This window comes from Grampus griseus, assembly GCF_964374135.1.
Source record: "Grampus griseus genome assembly, chromosome: 1".
Taxonomy (NCBI): Eukaryota; Metazoa; Chordata; class Mammalia; order Artiodactyla; family Delphinidae; genus Grampus; species Grampus griseus.
Window position 1 is genome coordinate 145481532 of NC_139017.1, and position 21282 is coordinate 145502813.

Genomic DNA, 21282 nt, shown 5'->3' on the forward strand with positions numbered 1-21282 from the left:
AATCTGAACTTGAACCAGTCTTTGTGGTCTGGCTCAGCTCACTGGCACTTGCAGTGCCAACATGACCTGAGGGGATTCTTTCTGGAAGGCACTGCTCCTCTGGGCCTCCACCCTGAACATGTGAACCAACTTCTTATTTCCCAGGGACCCTGGAAATCTGAGCTCGATCACTTAAAGCCATGATCATTTTATTCTCCACCCTCTCCCTTAACCTGGAATTCTGGCACAGATTTACCACCTAATGCCAAAGAGAAGAGCTGATTTAATCTATGGAATACACAGATAAATCAGCTGTTAAGGTTTGCTTGGTTTGATGAGCCCAGGTGATTCAGGGAAATGAGACAGCTTTAGATGGGCATTTAGTTCTGCTTCTGCAATGGGCTTCTTGCCCGAGTCAGCCTCAAGTGTCCTCAGAAGCAACTTTTTTAATTGGCCTAGTTTATATATGCTGGGCCTCTGGGTTCTGCAGCCAGGTAACCATCAGAATGGATGATACTATTACTCTCCTTTTACTGAATGGAGTCCAAAGTACATTTCTACTGCCAGCTACTTTCAAAGGGAAAAAGAGGGACCCCTTGACAGCATCTTCAGGCACCTCTTGTGATGGTGAGTTGAGCTGTACCCAATACCAAAGGGCTTGAGCTTCACTGCACTTGACTCATTTGAGCTGTGCCTACGTGCTAGGCCCAGGGTTGGCAAACTACGGCCCGCAGACCAAATCTGGCCCGCCGGCTGCTTTTATAAATAAAGTTTACATAATGTCTGCGGATGATTCTGCACCACAGCAGAGTAAGTAGCTGCCAGAGACGATATGGCCTGCAAAGTGTGAATTATTTACTACCTTGCCCTTTATGGAATAAGTCTGTTGACTCCTAGGCTGTGCAGACAAGCTGAACTGCATGGGTACCAGGGCAGTGGGTGGAGAGCACCCTCACCTGAGGCTGCGGGAGCGGGGCCGCAGGGCCGGGGACTGCCGTCCTTCTTCATCGGGTACACTCTCTGTGCTGAAATGCTTCGTCAGAAAGTGCAGCTCATCGGCTGTAGGCTGGAAGGGCAACTGGTGCAGCTTTTCCTGCGAGGAGCATGATGACTAGAGGGGACAACATTTTTAAAAAGCATTAAAGACATGTCTAAGGCAGTCTAGAAGTGGAGAAGGACTGAAAATGGTCAGTGGCTCCCCAGTCGACGTAAACCTGAAGTCAGCCCACAGCCAGCATGCTTTCCCTTGCTCCCTTGAGTCTCCACTGTACATGATCCCGTTCATCTCTATCCTTCAGAGCTCTGTTCAGATGAAGCCAAGATACTATTATCCTTCATGAGCCTTGCAGGGGGCCAGACCCAGACATTCATGAGGTGTGACAGCTCCCCAACTACCTAGGGAGCCTCTTTAGGTGGCAAAAAGCAGATTCTTCCACGTGGACCCTTTGCCCTCAGTGAAGCTTCTGGCTAGTTAGAATGGCAAGTAATTAATAAATCATGCTTCCTGGCTTATTAGGAAATGTTCTAGGTATGCCCAGCCTACAAATGACATCCCCATAAGTTTTGCCTTCTACAACACCCTGGGAGAGCCCCAGGATGGCTCAGCAATGTTTCCTTTAGGCTGTTACCCAGAGGGCAACTGGCTTCGCTGCAGCTGTGAAGGCTTTGCCCAGGCTCTAGGGACACCAATAGGCAAGAAAATCCAGCAGGGAAGAAAATTATTTTTAGATCTAGAACCCAAAGATTAGACTTGACCTGAAAACAATTAAGAATTCTAAACATGGCCCAACGATTGAGATTCCAGAATCACAAGAGACAATTTGAGGGAGTGAGCTGTGCTATTACAGGCATCCCACCAATGCAGCCATTGCCATGGCAGCCCTGGTCGGCACCTGGATCAGGGAACTCCTGCCCTTACCTGACAAGACTGGCTACAGCAGCAGCAAATCTAACACTATTGGCTCAACTTCTGTTCACCAACTGATGAAGGATCTGGGGTTAAATTCACTTACACTCAAAGCTGCAGTACCACACCAAGAAAACCGTTGCCACACGTAAGCCTTAATACCAAGTGAGAAATCAAAAATTTTTTTGACTTACAGTGCACACTTCTCTCATGGAATCCTATAATACATAAAGTTGTAAACAGCTAGTGGGAGGTTTTCATGAGGCTCTGTCTTGGTCACATTTTTATAAATGATTTGGATAGAAGTTGCAAAAAGTATTCTCACCCAACTGCAACTAACATGAAGAAAAATTGGTATTTTAAGGTATTCCAATAAAATAAGCTGGAGCAATGGGTTGAGTCTATTAAAACTTATTGAACAGGAATATATATATAATAAATACATGACTCTTACTTTGGGTCTCAAAAATCACCTGTTTGAGTAAAGGATTATGGGGAAGGGATATTTACTAGGGAAAGATCTGAAACTAAACAGCTGCCAAAAGACCAGTGAGATCTTTGGATTAATTTAAGAGTAAAATCTAGGACTTTCCTGGTGGTCCAGTGGTTAAGACTCCGTGCTTTCACTGCAGGGGGCACGGGTTTGATCCCTGGTTGGGGAACTAAGATCCCACTTGCAGCACAGAGCGGCCAAAAAAATAATAATAAAAAAATTTTTAAAAAGAGTAATATCTAGGTCAAGGGAGGAAATGATAACTTCTTTTACCTGCTTGGGATTTATGAATACAAACTGAGCTGAGAAGACCTGAAGAATGGTGGGAGACATGGAGAAACGGGTCATCCAGTCTGCGGCCTACAAAGCCTAAAATATGCGCCCTTTACAGAACGTGCTTGCCAACTTGTCATCCTGGCTTCAATTAAATGTTGCTCAATGAGGAAGACTCATTTTAGGGTCAATTGTGCATGGTGGCAGTTAGGACATTTGTTGTGTTTTAGGCTAAAATCTTCTCTAAAAGAGACATAACTAGAAGTTTTAGAGACAGGCCCAATATTTTTTTTTTTGCTGATATACAATCAAACTTGAATATCAAATCACATTCATCCTTCCCTTCTTTTCTGAAAGGAAAAGGTGAAAAAGTTGGAGGAGGGTCTACCAGGCCTTTGTGACATGGTGGGGGGTGGTGTTATTTGCTCTTGGTTGCAGTTCTACAAATAAAATAGGGGAGCAAGGGAACCGTGCTTAGGAGTGCCTGTGCCTGGCCTCGTGGGCAAAGCGAAAGTCCATCCTCAAGCCCTCTTCTGACTCCACTAGGAATAACTGACGCTCAGAAACATGCTGGTTAATTCTTTCCAAAGGCATTTAATGGATCTGACTATGGCTGTTAAAGGCCACCAGCCCTCTGTCCCTCTCAGCCTCATCCCAAGCAACCTCTTTGAGTTGGGCTTTGGAGAAAAAGTTGAGAACCACTTTGCATCACTGTAGGGACAGGGAGCAATACCTGTAGGGAAGTATTTCCTCAGAGTGAAGGAGGTACGGCCACAGATTTGGCTACTTACTGAGACAGTGGAGCTAGGAGTGTTGGTTCCATAGCCTGAAGAAGGCAAAGAAGCCAAAGACCAGCGCCGTCCATCAGTCCTATGTAAGAAAAGAATGTTAGGCAGTTTCTACCGAACCCCACCCTGAGCCCAGGACCTGCCTGTCTTTCCATCAGGTTTTTTGGGGCAGTTGATTCATTGGTAGGCTCTTTCTTGTCTCAAGACAGTACTGCTCAGTCCAGCACTTGCTTTCATATCTCTTTCCTACATGGGGCCTATTGTTGTGTGTTTTCCACTGCAAAGACAGACATCTCTGACTATAAAGGAGTCCATAACTTTAAATAAGAGTATCTGTTATGCAATACTATGGTTTTGGAATAAAAATCTTTACACTCTCAACTTATTCACTTTTAGCAATGACAGAGAAGCAATGACAGAGGACTGCAGCTAAAGGCATCATCACAAGGAGAGAACTACCACTGAAATGCTAGTTCCTTTTCTGAAGGCTCCATGTGAAGGGTCCTTTGGTGTTCCCCAGGCCACTGGGTTGAAAACCAGGAAGAAGTGAAACTACCACCTGGGTCTGAGTATGAATCAATAGATTGCAAATAGTCAAAGGCTACCCAGAACCCATTAGGACTCATAAATCCAATCTTTGAGAATGTTTGCCAAAGAGTGACAGCAACCTTATGAAAGAAGAGTGAAGTGGCATAGCTTGGCCATATATGAGACTCTGGGGCAGGCTTCCAGCTGCTCTTTAGAGGATGTGCTCTGAAGCTCTCATCACAGAGAACCACAGTTATCTGCTTTGCTTTAGAGGAGAAAGATCAAGCAAGTGTCTGGTTTGAAGCTTTTATAACATGGACAAGTGATTCTTTCCTGGACTACAGGATGTGTTGTAACACAAATGTTCTTTCTTGTGGAGCTTAGGGGTACAGCCTGCTCTGGTTGAAGTTATAGAAAAACTTCTTTGATGTGACCCACAGAACCTAAGAACGTTAGCAGTGGAGGACCTTTAGAAGTTAAGTTCAATACTCTCAATCTTCAGAGAAAACAGTAAGACCCAGAGATCTGGATGAATTGTTCCAGGCTCCACAGTTAAAGGTGGGTGCAGAGAGGCATGGAGAGGAAGAAGGAAAAAAAGGAACGAATCTTGCCAGGGCTTCTCTTTTGGAAGCACTCCTCTCCACCCCCACCAATACCAGGCAGCTTTTCCTACTATGTTCTGTAAGGGGACAGCCGGGGGTTCCATGCCACATGCACATGACTCAAACTTCATGCCACCCAGGCAGCCGGTCCTGCTGGAACCTAGTCTCTGAGGCAAAGAAATGTCCAGGAGGCTGCTCAAACATGATATTCTCTCTGATCTCTCTTTTGGGTCCTGAGAGCTCTACACAAGGAAGCAAGTCAATTCCAGGAAAACAGAGCTCAGCAAAGATGGGACTAGTCTAACTCAGGGAGGCATTTCCCAAACCCTTGTCAGATACACTTCTCCACAGGCGATTTTTCCTCCTTCATAAAGAAATGGGAACCAAAATGGCAGCCATTTTTCTGTAAACTGAAGAGCAGGGACCACCAGAGTCAGAAATGCCACTACAGGATGCCTCCATTTCCTCTGCCTGGTCATCCCACTGGGTGACTGAGGAAAGTTGTGGGAATGAGGGTGACCTGTTCCTATGCTCAGAAGCTTGGAACTAAATATTTAGCAAATCCTGTCTTCTAAACATATGAGCACGGAGCCTTGGTTCCAGCAGGTAGAGGGGGCTCCGTTAGGGCCTCTTTGATAGAAATGAAAGGCCAAATGTTCATACCCACACTCAGAGAAGACTCATCACAGCCAGTTCTCACCAAGCATGAAACCACAAACCATACTGTCTGGCCATGCATAGCAGTTTCCCAGCCCCTCTCCCCATCACGTCCGCTATTACCTGTCTGCTCTGTGGCCATGGCTGTAGTGAAAAGACATACGTTAAAGTGAGAATCAAAGGGAACCAGAGAGACTGCTCTGTTTGACACCTGGCATTTGGTCTAGCTTGGCAGAGACAAACCTTTCGTTTATGAATGTGTGTAAGTTAGTAGTGAAATTGTGTGACTAATGGGTCTATCCCTACAGTTTCATTAAATCTGCCTTTTGTGTGATATTCCAAACTAATGTGATGCTATAAAGCTCATGCCCAACTTCAGTGATAGGAAACACAATTCCTGAGTACCTTGTTTCGCAGGGTTGAAGTCTTCCTCCCCTCACCCACGAATACCTAGCTACTTTTCCTACTATGTCTGGTAAAGGGACAGCCCGGGGCTCTGTCTTCCACACATACGACTCAAACTTCAGGCCACCTAGCACAGACCTGTGTGGATCTCAGTGGTAATACCAGGTCCCAAAGCCCCCGGCTGATCCTACTCCTAAAGCCCAGGGAATGATGCAGACACAGGACACCAATGGAACATGCTATTCCCTCTGCATCGATTGGTCTACACACCTGCATCCTCACTCCCAACATGGCAGGCTCCTTCTTATCCTTCAGGTTGGCTTAAAAGTCACTCCTTCCAAGAGGTCTTACATGACCACCCAGTACAGACTCTCCAGCCTCATTCCCTTCCTATTCTTTTAGGCAGCATCATTTTCTTTCCCTTCACGGTGCTTATCACAGGTTACAGCAATATATTTGTTAGTTTGCTTGTTCGTTACTCTTCCCCACCACTCATTCAATCAATAAGCACCGACTGAGTGCTTATTATATACTAGCAGACATATTTTCAACATATTAAGGCATCTCTATTAAAGGTGCTTTGATTCTGGTTGAGAGGAAACAGAAAACAAATAAGAAACTACAGTCAGCCCTCCTTATCCATGGGTTCTGTATCTGTAGATTCAACCAACAGTGAATCAAAAATATTCAGGGGAAAAAAAATCCAGAAAGTTCCACAAAGCCAAACTTGAATGTGCTCCATGCCAGCAACTATTCACACTGTATTTAAAACTATTTACATATCATTTACATTGTATTAGCTATTATAAGTAATCTAGAGATGATTTAAAGTATACAAGAGGATGTGCATAGGTTATATGCAAATACTATGCCATTGTATATAAGGGATTTAAACATCTGTAGACTTTGGTATCCACCAGGGTCCTGGAACCAATCCCCTCTGGATACCGAGGGGTGACTGTATCAGGCATTGAAAAGTACTAGTTTGAAAATAAAACTGGATGGTTTGCTGGAGAATGATGAGGGGCCTCCTTTATATTGTATGGTGAGGGAAGGCCTCTCTGGGGAGTTGACATTTAAGATGAGAAATGAAAGACAAGAAGGTGTTAACTAAGCGAAGACCTGAGGGAACAGCATTCCCTCAAAGGGAACAAAAAGTGCACAGACTCTACTAAGTCTACTAAGTTTCTATAAAGTTAGGGCTTTGTCTGGTTCCCACTATATAACTAAGTACACAGCATGTGCCTGGGCTTACTGGGTACTCAGTAAATATTTATTGAATGAATGGGAAATGACTCAATGCCATTTACAGAGAACGGTCACAGGTCCTACTGTCCCAGCTCAGACCTAATCTGAGGCTAGAGTTCAAACACAATCAAGGCAGGAAGTCTGAGATAAGTTAGACTTTCAGCTGGGCTGGAAAGCAAATGCATCCATCCATTACATACCTATACCGTAAGTGTTCCTATCTGGATCCTTAGTTAACTAACGAAGTTACACAGGGTAGGAGAGGTGAGTCCATGGAACAAACTCTTGACGATATTTGCTTTGAATAAGGCAATTGGGTCAGGAGGGGCACCCAAGTCAGCCATCAAACTTTTCCCAACCCGTCCACGACCTTTTCAGCTGCATAGAATCCTGGAGAAGAAGGGGGTGGATTTCTTCTGGGTTGCCATTTTAACAGTGAGTTAATGCTGTTAAATTAGGAATCTGTTCTTTTTCTCTTATCTCTTTTAAAAAAGTAGTCGGAGTACTACTACTACTACTCTGATCTCAAGATGTATATATCATTCTCCAACCATTAGAGGCTCCAAATCTGGAGCCATGATTTTTCTGGAGGTCTTAATACCAAAGACTGACTCCAACCAAGAATATTTTTAAAATAAAAAATAAAGTCAAAGAATGTGAACGCTGCCAAGAAAGAATTTTAGAGATGTTCTGAAAAGTAAATAATTTGTGTAAGAAGTCTTGGGGGACTTCCCTGGTGATGCAGTGGTTAAGAATCCGCCTGCCAATGCAGGGGACACAGGTTCGAGCCCTGGTCTGGGAAGATCCCACATGCCGTGGAGCAACTAAGTCCGTGCACCACAACTACTGAGCCTGCACTCCAGAGCCCACGAACCACAACTACTGAGCCCGCATGCCACGGCTACTGAAGTCTGTGCGCCTAGAGCCCGTGCTCCTCAACAAGAGAAGCCACCGCAATGAGAAGCCCACGCACCAGAACGAAGAGTAGCCCCCACTCACCGCAACTAGAGAAAGTCCACATGCAGCAATGAAGACCCAACACAGCCAAAAATAAACAAATAAATAAATGTATTTAAAAAAAAAAAAAAAAGAAGAAGCCTTGGTATATGGATTGACTCATGTCAACTCATTACTTCTCCAGAGGCCAGGTGATACCCTGGCAATGGGCTGAACTGTCAGGATTGCTACCATGGGCCAGGGATAAGTTGATATCATTTCCAGAAATAAGTGAAATGTGAGGAATACAAGCACGGCTCTGCAACACACCAAATCTTTCTAAATTCATGGGAGGATAAGTGAAGATCTGGTAGTCTCTTTATCCCCAAGGAGGGAGGCATAAATGGCCTCTTCTAGCTCCCTGGAACTACCTGAGTTAGAGGAATAAGAGTATAACTTTGAGTCCTCCTGGGAGGAGAACCCATTTTGTCATTGATCACTCTAGGATAGCTTTCAGTCAAGAGTATAATGTTTTCGAACATACCCTCAGGAAACCAGGGGCTTGTGCTTAAGATTATAAAATAAATTCACTTCTAATATCTACTTGCCCATTTGAACATTCAAACACAAATACCTACGGTGTTTGGAAAGCAAAGCTTGAACAAGACGTTTATGACCTGGGCGAGGAAGGCAGGAAAGGAATTTGATGGCTGGTAGACCATCAAAGGTAACACCTTGGTAACACCAAGGTAACACCTTGGAAGGGAAGTGCCTCAAAGGAGGAAGCTGACATTTAACTGACATTCATGCAAATGCCACACATGTTAGTCACAGAGGAGTTTTTCTATCAACTTACCTACGGGCAGGAACAAAGGAAAAGTGAGCAGGTGCATTTGGAGAGAAATTCCGGGGGCTGTCCAAAGGACTGTTACCTGTGGACAAGGAAAGTAAAAGAAATCCTCTGTGAGGTTTGCTTCTGAGGAGGGTTAAGATGATAATAACCTTCAGGGGAGAAATCAGCCCCTAGCATAGGCAATTAGCATTATATGGTTATTTTTCCAGGTCCACCATTAGTTTAGTGATTCTCTCTTTGCAAAAACTGGCAGCCCAGAGGTTTCTCCCTTGTTCCCAAGTTGCCTATAACCATCTATGCTTCTCAGACATCTGTTTTAGATCTAGCATCAACCTGCCCTCCTTGGAACACCTCAGGTTCCAATCTGCCTATTCAAGTTAACCCAATTTTCCAAAGGCTTGAACTCATTCAGTACAGATAGCACGGCCAAACGCTCCCACTTCTCAAAGGGCAACGGGACTCCTGGCCTGAAAGTCTCTTGCACATATATCTCTGCACACTGCATCCAAGGGGCTAACCCAGGAATACGTGTGCTTAAGCGGAAATGAAGTTCTCAGGAGAGCAGTGCTCCTTAAACAGTCCATACACAAGGCCCCCAAGTCTGCAAAGCATGCCCAACCCCTTCACAGTGTAGGAATTCTCTATCCCTTTATTAGTTTTCACATGTTCCTTATAACTTGTAAACTTATAGCTCAGAAGCTTTGAACAAAACTGTGTGCTTACCTTAGCGCTATGACCACAATTCTCAAACCTAAGCCTGCCATACTTCTTTGGTCTAACTTCCAGCTGGGGGCTGGTATTTAAGGAGGAACTGTCAACATGTCTCTACCCAAAAATCATGTTGAAGTAAGCACCATACTCTGTGATGTGCTAACCACTCTGCCAATGCCTGCCCACCTCCCCACTTCTGTGCTCACCTCTATGAACCAACACTGGCTCTGAGGAACTGCTATCCAGGGACCTGGTAGTTCACCATGCCCTGGCTTTTTCTTGGGCAGTTTATTTCCTGTATAGGAAATACATATATATATGACTGTTCCAAGGTGCCACGAAGCTGCCCAAGTGTTTCTCATTATCTCCATTCAGCAGGTATGGATAGCACTTGCCTTTCTGTACTGATCTTGGAAAAACCAGCCTCTCAAACAATGCCCCCCTACCCTATGCAGCACCTCTGTATCAATTATATAAAGGCACTCTCTTTAGGAGAACTAGTGAAGAAGAGGCATTTTCAGCTTCCACTCATCCCCTTGACAGGGATCCCCAATGAGGTGTACAACCTTATGTTCTCAACCTAGTACCAGCTCTGGGTTTCCCATGTGTCTAGGGCTATCTCCTACAATCTATCCCACCTCCTGGCTGGCACATGCCACCAGGGTGTAAGAAAAGTGATTTGGAAAAACTGTTTCCTTAGGCAGGACTTAAAAAGAATCAGGCCTCCTCAGAATTATCAAGGTCTTAAAAAAAAAAATCCCTGTTCTTTTAAAATAGTGTCATCTCAGAGATTAAAAAGTATCTTCAGTTTGATCCATGACATGTAAAACTAGATGCCCTTTGTTGGTTCCCAAAACCACCCAGCTAGGGCTTCCCTGGTGGCGCAGTGGTTGAGAGTCCACCTGCCGATGCAGGGGCCACAGGTTTGTGCCCCGGTCCGAGAAGATCCCACATGCCGCGGAGCGGCTGGGCCCGTGAGCCATGGCTGCTGGGCCTGCGCGTCCGGAGCCTGTGCTCCGCAACGGGAGAGGCCACAACAGTGAGAGGTCCGCGTACCGCAAAAAAAAACCCAAAACAACCACCCAGCTAAAGCCTCAAGGAAATCGCCGGACATGAATATCCTACAAACAATGGCCAGCCTTCCAAGGACCAGGTGTGGTGATGGTTATCGGGAAGAACATGAATCTTCCAGGTGCTCACAGTAAAGCTAGGGATTCACAGAACACACATATGTCAGAAATAACTAACACTAAGAGGAAAAAAAGCTGTAAACAACAACAACAACAACAACAATAAAAACCAGCACATCACTGAGCTGTGAGACAACTTCAAGCAAACTAATAATCCTTAAAGGAGAAGAGAGTGAGGGAGCAGAAAAACATATTTGAAGAAATAATCGCTGACAGTTTTCCAAATTTGGTGAAAAAAAACCTATAAACCCACATATCTAAGAATCTCCAAGAACCCTGAGAGAAAGAGGAAGAAAACTATACCAAAGCACATTATAATCATATTGCTCAAAACTCATGATAAAAAGAAAAATCTTAGACGCAGCTGGGAGGTGGATGGGGGTAAGAAAGACATGTTATATACAGAGAAACAAAGATAAGGATTATAGCAGACTTCTCATTGAAAACAATGCATGAAGGCAATGGAACAACATCTTTAAATTAATGAAAAAAAACATAAATCCTACCAACCTAGAATTCTATACCAGCTATTGTGTAATAAAGAATCTGGTGGCGTTTGTCCCCAGTTCCCGGGAATGTGCCTCTAAATCTTTGCAATTTCCCAAGTGATGGGAGTGTCTTTGTTATTTATGGTGGGGCCAGACAGTTTATGCAAATGAGATGACCAATCATGTGACTAGAGGGCTGGGGCTTTAAACCATGTGATATTACTCTGACCTCCAGGGAATGGAGGGGCGCTAGAGACTGAGTTCAATCACATAGCCAATGAATCAATCAATCACACCTACATAATGAAACCCCAATAAGCACTCTGGACACCAAAGCTTTGATGAGCTTTCCTGGTTAATAATACTCTGCGTACTGTTACACATCAGCGTGCCGGGGGGATTGATGCATCGAGACTTCATGGAGAGAAGGCACTAGAAGCTTCACACGTGGGACCCTCTCAGACCTCACCTTATAAGTCTCTTTTTTTGGCTGATTCTTTTATTTATTTATTTATTTATTTATTTATTTATTTGGCTGCATTGGGTCTTAGTTGCAGTGCGCATGCTCTTTGTTGCGGCACACAGGCTCAGTAGTTGTAGTACACAGCCTCTCTAGTTGTGGTGCGTGGGCTCCAGAGTGCACAGGCTCAGTAGTTGTGGCACATGGGCTCTCCAGTTGTGGTGAGCAGGCTCTAGAGCATGCTGGCTTAGTTGCCCTGTGGCATGTGGGATCTTAGTTCCCTGACCAGGGATCAAATACATGTCCCCTGCATTGGAAGGCGGATTCTTAACCACTGAACCACCGGGGAAGACCCTGGCTGGTTCTTAATGTACCCTTTTTGCTATAATAAAACTGTATTTGTAAGTACAGTGCTTTCCTGTGTTCTGTAAGTCATTCTAGCAAATTATTAAACCTGAGGAGGTAGTGGGAATCCTTGAATTTGTATCCAATTGGTCAGAATTATGGGTGGCCTGGGAATCACCAAGCATGGATGTCTAAAGTAATGATAGTTTTGTGGAGGACTGTGCCCATAACCTGAGAAGTCTCGCCTAATTCTGGGCAGTTAGTTTCAGAAGTCATTGCACCAGTGAAAATATTTTTAAAATACTGTTAAAAAACAAAGGTGAAATAAAGATATTTTCAGATAAAAAAGCCAAATGAAATCCTCAACAGGAGACTGCACTACAAGAAATATTTTTAAAATTTCCTTTAGGCAGAAGGGAAATAATACCAGGAGGAAATATAGATCTACACAAAAGAATGAAGAGCACTGGAAAAGTTAGCTACATGGGAAAATATGTAAGATTTTTTTCTTATTATTTAAATGTCTTTTAAAAATAATAATGTTTAAACAAAAATAATAAGGTGGTGTAAGGTTTATAACATATATGAAAGTAAAAAGGTTTAAGATAATAATATAAAGGCTGGGAGGTGAAAATGGAATAGTACTATTCTTACGCTATATGTGAAGTGGTTTAGTATGGTGATAAAGATATATACTATAAATGCTAATCCAACCACTAAATAACAAAGAGTTATAGCTCACAGGCCAATAAAGGATATGAAATGGAATAAAAGACACTAAACCCCAAATAAGAGAGAAAAAGAGCAAAGAAGAGAAAACAGATTGTACAGTTAGAAAACAAATAGGAAGGTGACAGATTTAAACCAAACCATATCAACAACAATAGTAAGTAAATGTAAATAGTCTAAAAGCCCCAATTAAAAGACAGAGATTGTAAGACTGGATTAAAAGAAGAAAGAACTTATTAAAGAAAGTATCAATATTCATAATCATTCAAAAAAGAGAAGATCAGTCTCTGACATTTCACTGAAATTTGACCAAACACTTAAGGAAAAAATACCAAACAACAGCAGAATATACATTATTTTCAAGTGAACATGGAACATGTACTAAGAAAGATCATATTCTGGTCCATAAAACAAGATCCAATAAATTTAAAAGAATTCAAGACATATAAAGTATGTTCTCTGACCACAATGAAATTTAATTAGAAATCAGTAACAGAAAGACCTTTGGAAAATCTCCAAATATTTGGAAACTAAACAACACACTTCTGAATAATTTGTGGGTCAAAGCAGAAATGAAAAGGGAAATTAGAAAAGTATTTTAAACTAAATAAAAATGAACACATATCATATTAGTTAAAGCAATTCCATAGCGGGAAAATTATATCACTAAATACCGGTATTAGAAAAGAATGACTCAATTCAGTGACCTCAGCTTCTATCTTAAGAAAAAAGAAAAAGAGCAAATGAAACCCAGAATAAAGGAAAGCACAAAGATAGCTGAAGAAATCAATTAAAAACCAAAGGAAAACAATAGAGAAAATTAGCAAAACCATATACAGATCTTTTAAGATCAATAAACTATAGACATATTGATCAGGAAAAAAAGAGAGAAGACACAAAATACTGACATCAGGAATGAAAGAGGTGACATCCTACAGATTGTACAGATATCAGAAGAATAATCAGGCAAGATTATGAACAAGCTTATGTCAATTAATTTGACAACTTAGATGGAACTGAAATTTTTATTAAAGATACAAACCACCAAAGCTCATTGAGAAATAGATTACCTGAATAGCCCTGTATCTATTAAAGAAATTAAATTTATTCTTTAGAACCTTCCCACGAAGAAAACTCCAGGCCAAGATGGCTTCACTGGAGAATTCTACTAAACATTTAAGGAAGAAATAATAACAATTCTACACAAACTCTTCCAGAAAACTGAGAAGGGAATCCTTCCCAACTCATTGTATGAAGTTACCATTACTCTTTATACTAAAACCAGCCAAAGATGAATATATTGTACATTCTCAACAATATTTCAACAAATCAAATCCAACAATATATTAAAAGGATAATACATTATGACCAAGTAGGGTTTATCCCAGGAATACAAGTTGGTTTAAAATATGAAAAAATCAATGAATAAAACCCACCATAATAATAGGCTAAAAAAGAAAAACCGTAATATCATTGCATTAGACACATTAAAAGCATTTGACAAAAATCCAACAACCATTTTTCATAAAAGCTTTCTCCAAACTAGGAATAGAAGGAAACATTCTTAAATTGATAAAACCCATAACTAACATTTCCTTAATGGTGAAGACAAATGGTCTAGGATCGGAAACAAGGTAAGGATGTCCATGCTCACTATTTCCATTCAAAACTGTACTGGAGAATCTAGTGAGTGAAATAGGTGATAAAGAGAAATTTTAAAAAGCATCCAGATCAGAAAGGAAGAAAAAAAATGTATTTATTCATAGACAACATGATCGTCTATGTAGAAAATCTGACAGGATCTACAATAAAGTTACTTATAATAAGCAAGTTTAGCAAGGCTACAGGATATAAGATCAATATACAAAACTCTACTGTATTTCTATATACTAGCAACAATCAGAAATTGAAAATAAAAGCAATACCATTTACTGCATTAAAAATATGGAATACTTAAGAGGTAAACTTGACAAAAGATGTACAAGAGCCATACAAAACAGTGTTAAGAGAAATTAAAGACAGCCTAAATAAATGGGGAAATAGCCCATGAGTAAGAAGAGTCAATATTAAGAAGTCAGTTCTCCCCTAACTGATCTACACGTTTAGAATAATCAGAATCCCAACTGCGTTAAAAAAAAAAAAAAAAAAAGACTAAAGAGCAGTTTTAGGTTCACAGCAAAACTGAGCCAAAAGTACAGAGATTTTCCATATATCCCCTGCCCTCACTCACGCACAACCTTCCCCACCAGTTGCCTTTTGGATAAGCTGCTTTTAAAATTCACATGGAAATGCAAAGGACAAGAAGCCAGACAAAAAAAAGAATACATACTATGTGATTCCACTTTGATAAAAATTCTACAAAATTCATACTAATCTATAAGTGACAGAAAGCAGATCAGTGGTTGCCTGGAGATGGAGGGAATTATAAAAGGACACTGCAGAAACTTTTAGACATGATGGACATATTCACTATTTTGATGGTGGTGATAGTTTCACAGATATATAAGTATGTCAAAAGTTATCAAAATGCATGCCTTAAAACAAATATTTTTAAAATTAAAATTTATTTTATTCATGTTATACAACTTTTTGCTTTTTTAAAAAAAGTACAGTGTGACTGAAGATGGTTCATATTTTTAGAAATCTTAGGTCTTTTGCAGTTTGGTTTTTAAATTTAGATTTTGTGGTTGGTTTTATTATAGGTGGAAAATAAACCTCACAGACATGTAGCTCCCAATGAAAGTAGTACATTATTGGCTTTGTTTATTAGATCATTTCAATTCTATTCAAAGGGTGATAAAATTTTCTTCTGTCTTCTGTGCTGTCAAGCAGTTTTTCTTGGAAACTAATGGAAATATTTAATAATTTTTTAAAAGTTTATTTATTTATTTATGGCTGCATTGGGTCTTTGTTGCTGCACGCGGGCTTTCTCTAGTTGCAGTGAGCGGAGAATACTCTTTGTTGTGGTGTGCGGGCTTCTCATTGCGGTGGCTTCCCTTGTTGCGGAACACGGGCCCTAGAGCACAGGGGCTTCAGGAGTTGCAGTGCATGGGCTCAGTAGTTGCAGTGCACAGGCTCTAGGGCACGCAGGCTTCAGTAGTTGTGGCATGGGCTCAGTAGTTGTGGTGCACGGGCTTAGCTCCTCTGCAGCATGTGGAATCTTCCCGGACCAGGGATGGAACCCGTGTACCTGGCGATGGCAGGCGGATTCTTAACCGCTGTGCCACCAGGGAAGTCTCTATAATGTTTTTTTAAATTTTTAACAAATAGGTTCAAAATCTATTGAACTTTTCATTTGGAAGATAAAAAATATTCTATTTCCAATGTTTTTTAAAAAGTGGCAGATTTACCTGTTTCAATAGGTGGCATCATTTTTGTCAATAAAATCACATATAGATGGGAACATTTCAAAACATCCATTTTCAAAATGCTCTCTCTGTGGCACAAACTTCTTTCAAACTGTAGCTACTTTTTCACTCATTGTTAAAATGTCACCTTCACCCTGAAGGGATAGGAGTATTTGCCGCCACTCACCCCGCAAATACCTCCTAGTCAGCATATTACAACCAGTAAATTTCCTTCTTATACAAACTTTCCAAAAGTCCCTCCACACCGTTCTACAAGATATTGTAAAAATTCACCTGTAAGCTGCAATATGTTGCAGTCTGCTGAAGGGAAATGAATGACCGAGGGGGTACAGTGGAACACCACTCTTTGTTCATGATATGCTACATACAATTTATGACACAGTCTGACAAATGGATCTAATGAGGGTACCAGTGTTGATCTATACCTAAGTACTAGTAAAGCCTAATTTAATCCTCATTTTTCATGATAAAAAGTAAGTAAAAATCAGTCCCTGGTGGTGCAGAGGTTAAGAATCCGCCTGCCAATGCAGGGGACACAGGTTCGAGCCCTGGTCCAGGAAGATCCCACATGCCGCAGATCAACTAAGCCTGTGAGCCACAACTACTGAGCCTGCGCTCTAGAGTCCATGAGCCACAACTACTGAGCCCATGCACCACAGCTACTGAAGCCCATGAGCCTAGAGCCCATGCTCTGCAACCGGAGAGGTCACCACAATGAGAAGCCCTTGTACCGCAATGAAGAGAAGCCCCGGCTCGCCGCAACTAGAGAAAGCCCAGGCACAGTAATGAAGATCCAACGCAGCCAAAATTAATTAATTAATTAATAAAATTTAAAAAAAAAGAAAAGTAAAAGTTTTTATATTTTTCCCCCATACCCAAGGGGATCACCTTTAGAGAACCACTTCGATGAATGCTGTTATTCGAAAATTCTAAGCAGTAGAATGACAGGTACACAGTGATATATCACAAAAAATGTCCAGCTTCAAAATTTAGACTGGGGCTTCCCTGGTGGCACAGTGGTTGAGAGTCTGCTTGCCGATGCAGGGGACACGGGTTCGTGCCCTGGTCCGGGAAGATCCCACATGCCGCGGAGCGGCTGGGCCCGTGAGCCACGGCCACTGAGCCTGCACGTCCGGAGCCTGTGCTCCGCAGCGGAAGAGGCCACAACAGTGAGAGGCCCGCGTAATGCAAAAAAAAAAAAATTTAGACTGGACTCAGTAGAAAGAGAAAGGAATTAAGGGGTTTCTTCAATAAGTCAAATGATAGATGATTAAGGCCTCCATAAAGCCAAAGTCGGACCGTATTCACCCAGAGTTAGTTTGCAACAGCTTCTATATCAAAGGCTTTTTCTGAGTTTTAAACTATGTCCTCTTTCTCCTCTGCTTGCTTATTTTTTTAAAAATTTATTATTTGTTTATTTTATTTTTGGCTGCATTGGGTCTTTGTTGCTGCATGCAGGCTTTTCTCTAGTTGCAGCGAGCGGGGGCTCCTCTTCGTTGTGGTGCGCTGGCTTCTCATTGTGGTAGCTTCTCTTGTTGTGAAGCACGGGCTCTAGGCACGTGGGCTTCAGTAGTTGTGGCACGCAGGCTCAGTAGTTGTGGCTCACAGGCTCTAGAGTGCAGGCTCAGTAATTGTGGCTCATGGGCTTAGTTGCTCCGCGGCATGTGGGATCTTCCTGTACCAGGGCTCAAACCCGTGTCCCCTGCATTGGCAGGCGGATTCTTAACCACTGAGCCACCAGAGAAGTCCCTGCTTGCCTGTTTTTGAACCCCTGATGGCATTTACCAGAATTAAGGGCACCATATGGTACATCTTTATTCCAGTGTCAATGAAGTACTTATTAATTTATCAGTTACTAAGGTTTATACATTTGTTCGTTAGAACATTTTAGAGTTGGTTCACAATTCAACATCTTATATACCAAATACTGCCAACATCACAGAAAGGAAATGGCTTGCAAGTTATGGGGGTAGTTGCCAGACATAGTCCAAAACAGATCTCTGTGTACGTGATTGTAGTCTTTGGCAAAAAGCATCTTTGGTTCAGGGGTAAATAACAATGGATTCCTACCACCTGGAAGCTGATGAAATAATAAAGATTATAACAAGCATTCCTCCCAACTGGCCAGGCTCCAGTACACTTTCCAAAAAAGGTACTACTCTGACACTAACTGGGTGTACTGCAATTCCATTCTGACACCAACCACACAAAGCACAGACCCAACAGGTTTAGGGCAAAGTCTTTAACGAGACTGCCTCACTTCCTATACCAGCCATAAATCTTGGGAGGAGGGAGGTGCCTATACTTCTGACCCACTGACTATAAATTTGGAGGTTTCCTTGCCTTCCCCCAGCTGCAATAATTCACTAGAACAACTCACAGAACTCAGAAAGTATTATATTTACTATTACAAATTTAGTTTAGAGGATGTACACAGGTGAAGTCAGGGAAGGAATGCAGAACTCCTGTGTCCTCTCCTTGTGGAACCTGGGTACGTCCCCCTTCCAGCACATAAATGTGTTCACCAACCAGGAAGCTCTACTCAGAGCTTTGGTATCTACAGTTTTCAATGGAGTTTCACTACACAGGCATAATTGATTAAATCACGGGCTACACAATTGAACTCAATCTCCAGCTCCTTCCCCTCCCCATGAGGTTGGTCTGGACCAAAGTCCCAACTTTCTAATCATATGGTTGGTTTTCCTGATGACCAGCCACCATCCTGAAGCTATCTAGGGGGCTACCCTGAGTTACCTCATTGGCATAACAAAGACACTCTATCACTCAGGAAATTCCAAGGTTTTTAGAAGCTCCATGCCAGGAACCTGGGATAAAAAACTGTAGAAATTGTTTATTATACAGGTGCTAAGGCCTAAAAAGTTTGTGCTACCTTACTGTGTTTTCTCTACTTCTCCAATATTCATTTTGCCAAACAGCCAAAAATTACTAATACGAAGATTGTGACAGAATAAAATCAATAATTTGAATTGCTCTTCTTTTGAGGGAAGATCAAGATATTAGACTGCTAACATTTGAAGAAAATATTTAAATTGACCCTTCTTACTGAATTACATTCACAGTTCTGGCTCCAGAAAAAAAAAAACACAACACGTCATTGAGAAGAACTTTTCCTTAAAAACAACCAGAAATGCCTCAACAGGACAAAAAATTGATGGAAAATCCAGCAGCCCAGAAAGCAGGCTTTTTCAACTTTACCAAACAGTTTAGCAGTTGGAAAAAATAGTCAAAGACAGGTAATCATCCATCCCAGCAAAACAAGTTATAATAAAACATATAAACAAACAACTGGGAGCTGTCACCTACAAACCGGCACTTGCCATCTACCTCTACAAGGATCAAATTAGCGGATGCAGCTGCTGACCATCAACACTCCCTGAAAGGAGTTCAGGGTGGAGATCAGGAATGAGGCACTCTGTGCTCTAGGGAAAACCGGCAGAACAGGTTTTCAGTTGGTTAGATATTTTCAGGAGAAGATTTTATGAACCCAATTCTTGCATCTACTCGTATCTAGAAAAGCACTAAAATCCTTCATGGTGACGTCTGCTCCTCGTAACTAACAGTAACCTTCACGAGACTAGCAGAAACCTTCTGCAAAAATATGTGCTTGATGGCATGTACTCACCCTTTAACAAAATCACATATATACTGACCTTCCCCCCACCTCTTTGGAGAAGTTTCTTGGAGCTATCTGAAATGCTGTCTCCAAGGCCATAGTCCTCATTTTGCCCCAAATAAAACTTAACTCACAACTCTCAGGTTGTGCATTTTTTTCAGCTGTGAGTTGACCCTGAACTAGTTGTTTCATTTATACAGTTTAGCTAGTTATAAAGTAATATAATTATATAGCAAGCACCTGTATAAATACCATCCAGGTTAACAATGCCATCTTCCGAAATCCCTCTACATAATCCTTCCAGTCAAAACCCCTCCCCATCCTGACTAAAGGTAAACATTACCCTGACTTTTACGGCAATCATTTCCTTATAGCTTTACCAACTAAATATGCAGCTCTAAATACTTGAGTTTAGTTTTTCTCAATTTAAAAAACTGATATGTAGGGAATTCCCTAGTGGTCCAGTGATTAGGCTCTGCACTTCCACTGCTGGGGGCCCGGGTTCAATCCCTGTTCGGGGAATTAAGATCCCACAAGCCACGTGGAGTGGCCAAAAAAAAAGAGATGAGTCACATATCATAAAATTCACCCTTTTAAAGTGCACAGTGTAGCAGTTTTAGTATATTCACAAAGCTGTGCAACCATCACCACTATCTACTTCCAGAACATTTTTTATCACTCAAAAAAGAAACTGTACCTGTTGATAGTCACTCCTGATTCTGCTCTCCCCCAAGACTCTGGCAACCACTAATCTATGTTCTGTTCCTATGGAATTGCCTACCCTGGACATTTCATAGAAATGGAATCATACAATATGTGACCTTTTGTGCTCCAGTCTATTTTTAAACTTTACTTAAGAAAATGCCGAACTGTTTTTGCAAAATGGATGTACCAATTTATAGTTCCACCAGTGATGCTTAAGAGTTCCCACTGTTTCATATACTTATCTATACTTTGTTCTGTCATTTTAATTTAAGCCATGTTTGACAGTAATATAATGGCATTTCATTGTGATTTTATTTTGCATTTCCATAATTACTAATGAGATTAAAGTATCTTTTCACATACTTATTGGCCATTTGGATTGCTTCTGTGAACTGCCTGCTCAAGTCCCTTGGCCATTTTTCAATCATACTATCTTTTTATTTTATTGATTTGCTGGAGTCCTTTAAATGTTCTGAATCCAAGCCCTTTGTCAATTTTAAGCGTCATAATTATCTTCTCTCAGTTTGTGGCTTGCCTTTTCATGGTACCTTTTGGTGACTAAAAATTCTAATGTATTCAAATGTATTACCTTTTTCCTTTATGTCCTTTACAAAAAATTCCCTTTATGTATTTCCAATTCCCTTTATGTCCTTTTAAAAAAATGAAGATGTTCTACTGCGTACCTTCTAAAAGTTTAGTGTTTTGGCCTTCACATTTAAATCTACAATTCACGTATATGAAATCGTCATGTGTATACTTTAAATATCTTACCATTTTATTTATCAATTATACCTTACTGAAGCTGAAAAAAAACCCTACAGTTCACCTAGAACTGATTTTTGTGAAGTAAGAGCTAATTCTTTCAATTTCTCCATATGAACATCCAACTGTCCCAGTGTCACCTCTGTCATAAATCAAGTGTCCATATATGTATGGATTTGTTTCTGGGATCTTCTTTCTCCTTTCCCTAAATATATTCTTCTC

At 41.4% G+C, this 21282-nt stretch overlaps 1 protein-coding gene across 8 annotated transcripts in view; it reads right to left on the reverse strand.

The window, feature by feature from the left end:
* MAST2 (microtubule associated serine/threonine kinase 2) overlaps positions 1-21282 on the reverse strand; it is a gene marked incomplete at its 5' end in the record, with an annotated part of 201156 nt that overhangs the window by 23362 nt on the left and 156512 nt on the right. For 6 of the 8 annotated variants that reach the window (XM_082674646.1, XM_082674648.1, XM_082674645.1 and 3 more), the window contains 4 exons: positions 936-1090; positions 3443-3521; positions 5350-5370; positions 8672-8747. In XM_082674646.1, coding sequence (XP_082530772.1) covers positions 936-1090; positions 3443-3521; positions 5350-5370; positions 8672-8747 — 331 coding nt within the window. The remainder of the gene's footprint in view (positions 1-935; positions 1091-3442; positions 3522-5349; positions 5371-8671; positions 8748-21282) is intronic. The other 2 variants (XM_082674649.1, XM_082674647.1) reach the window with 1 other exon arrangement.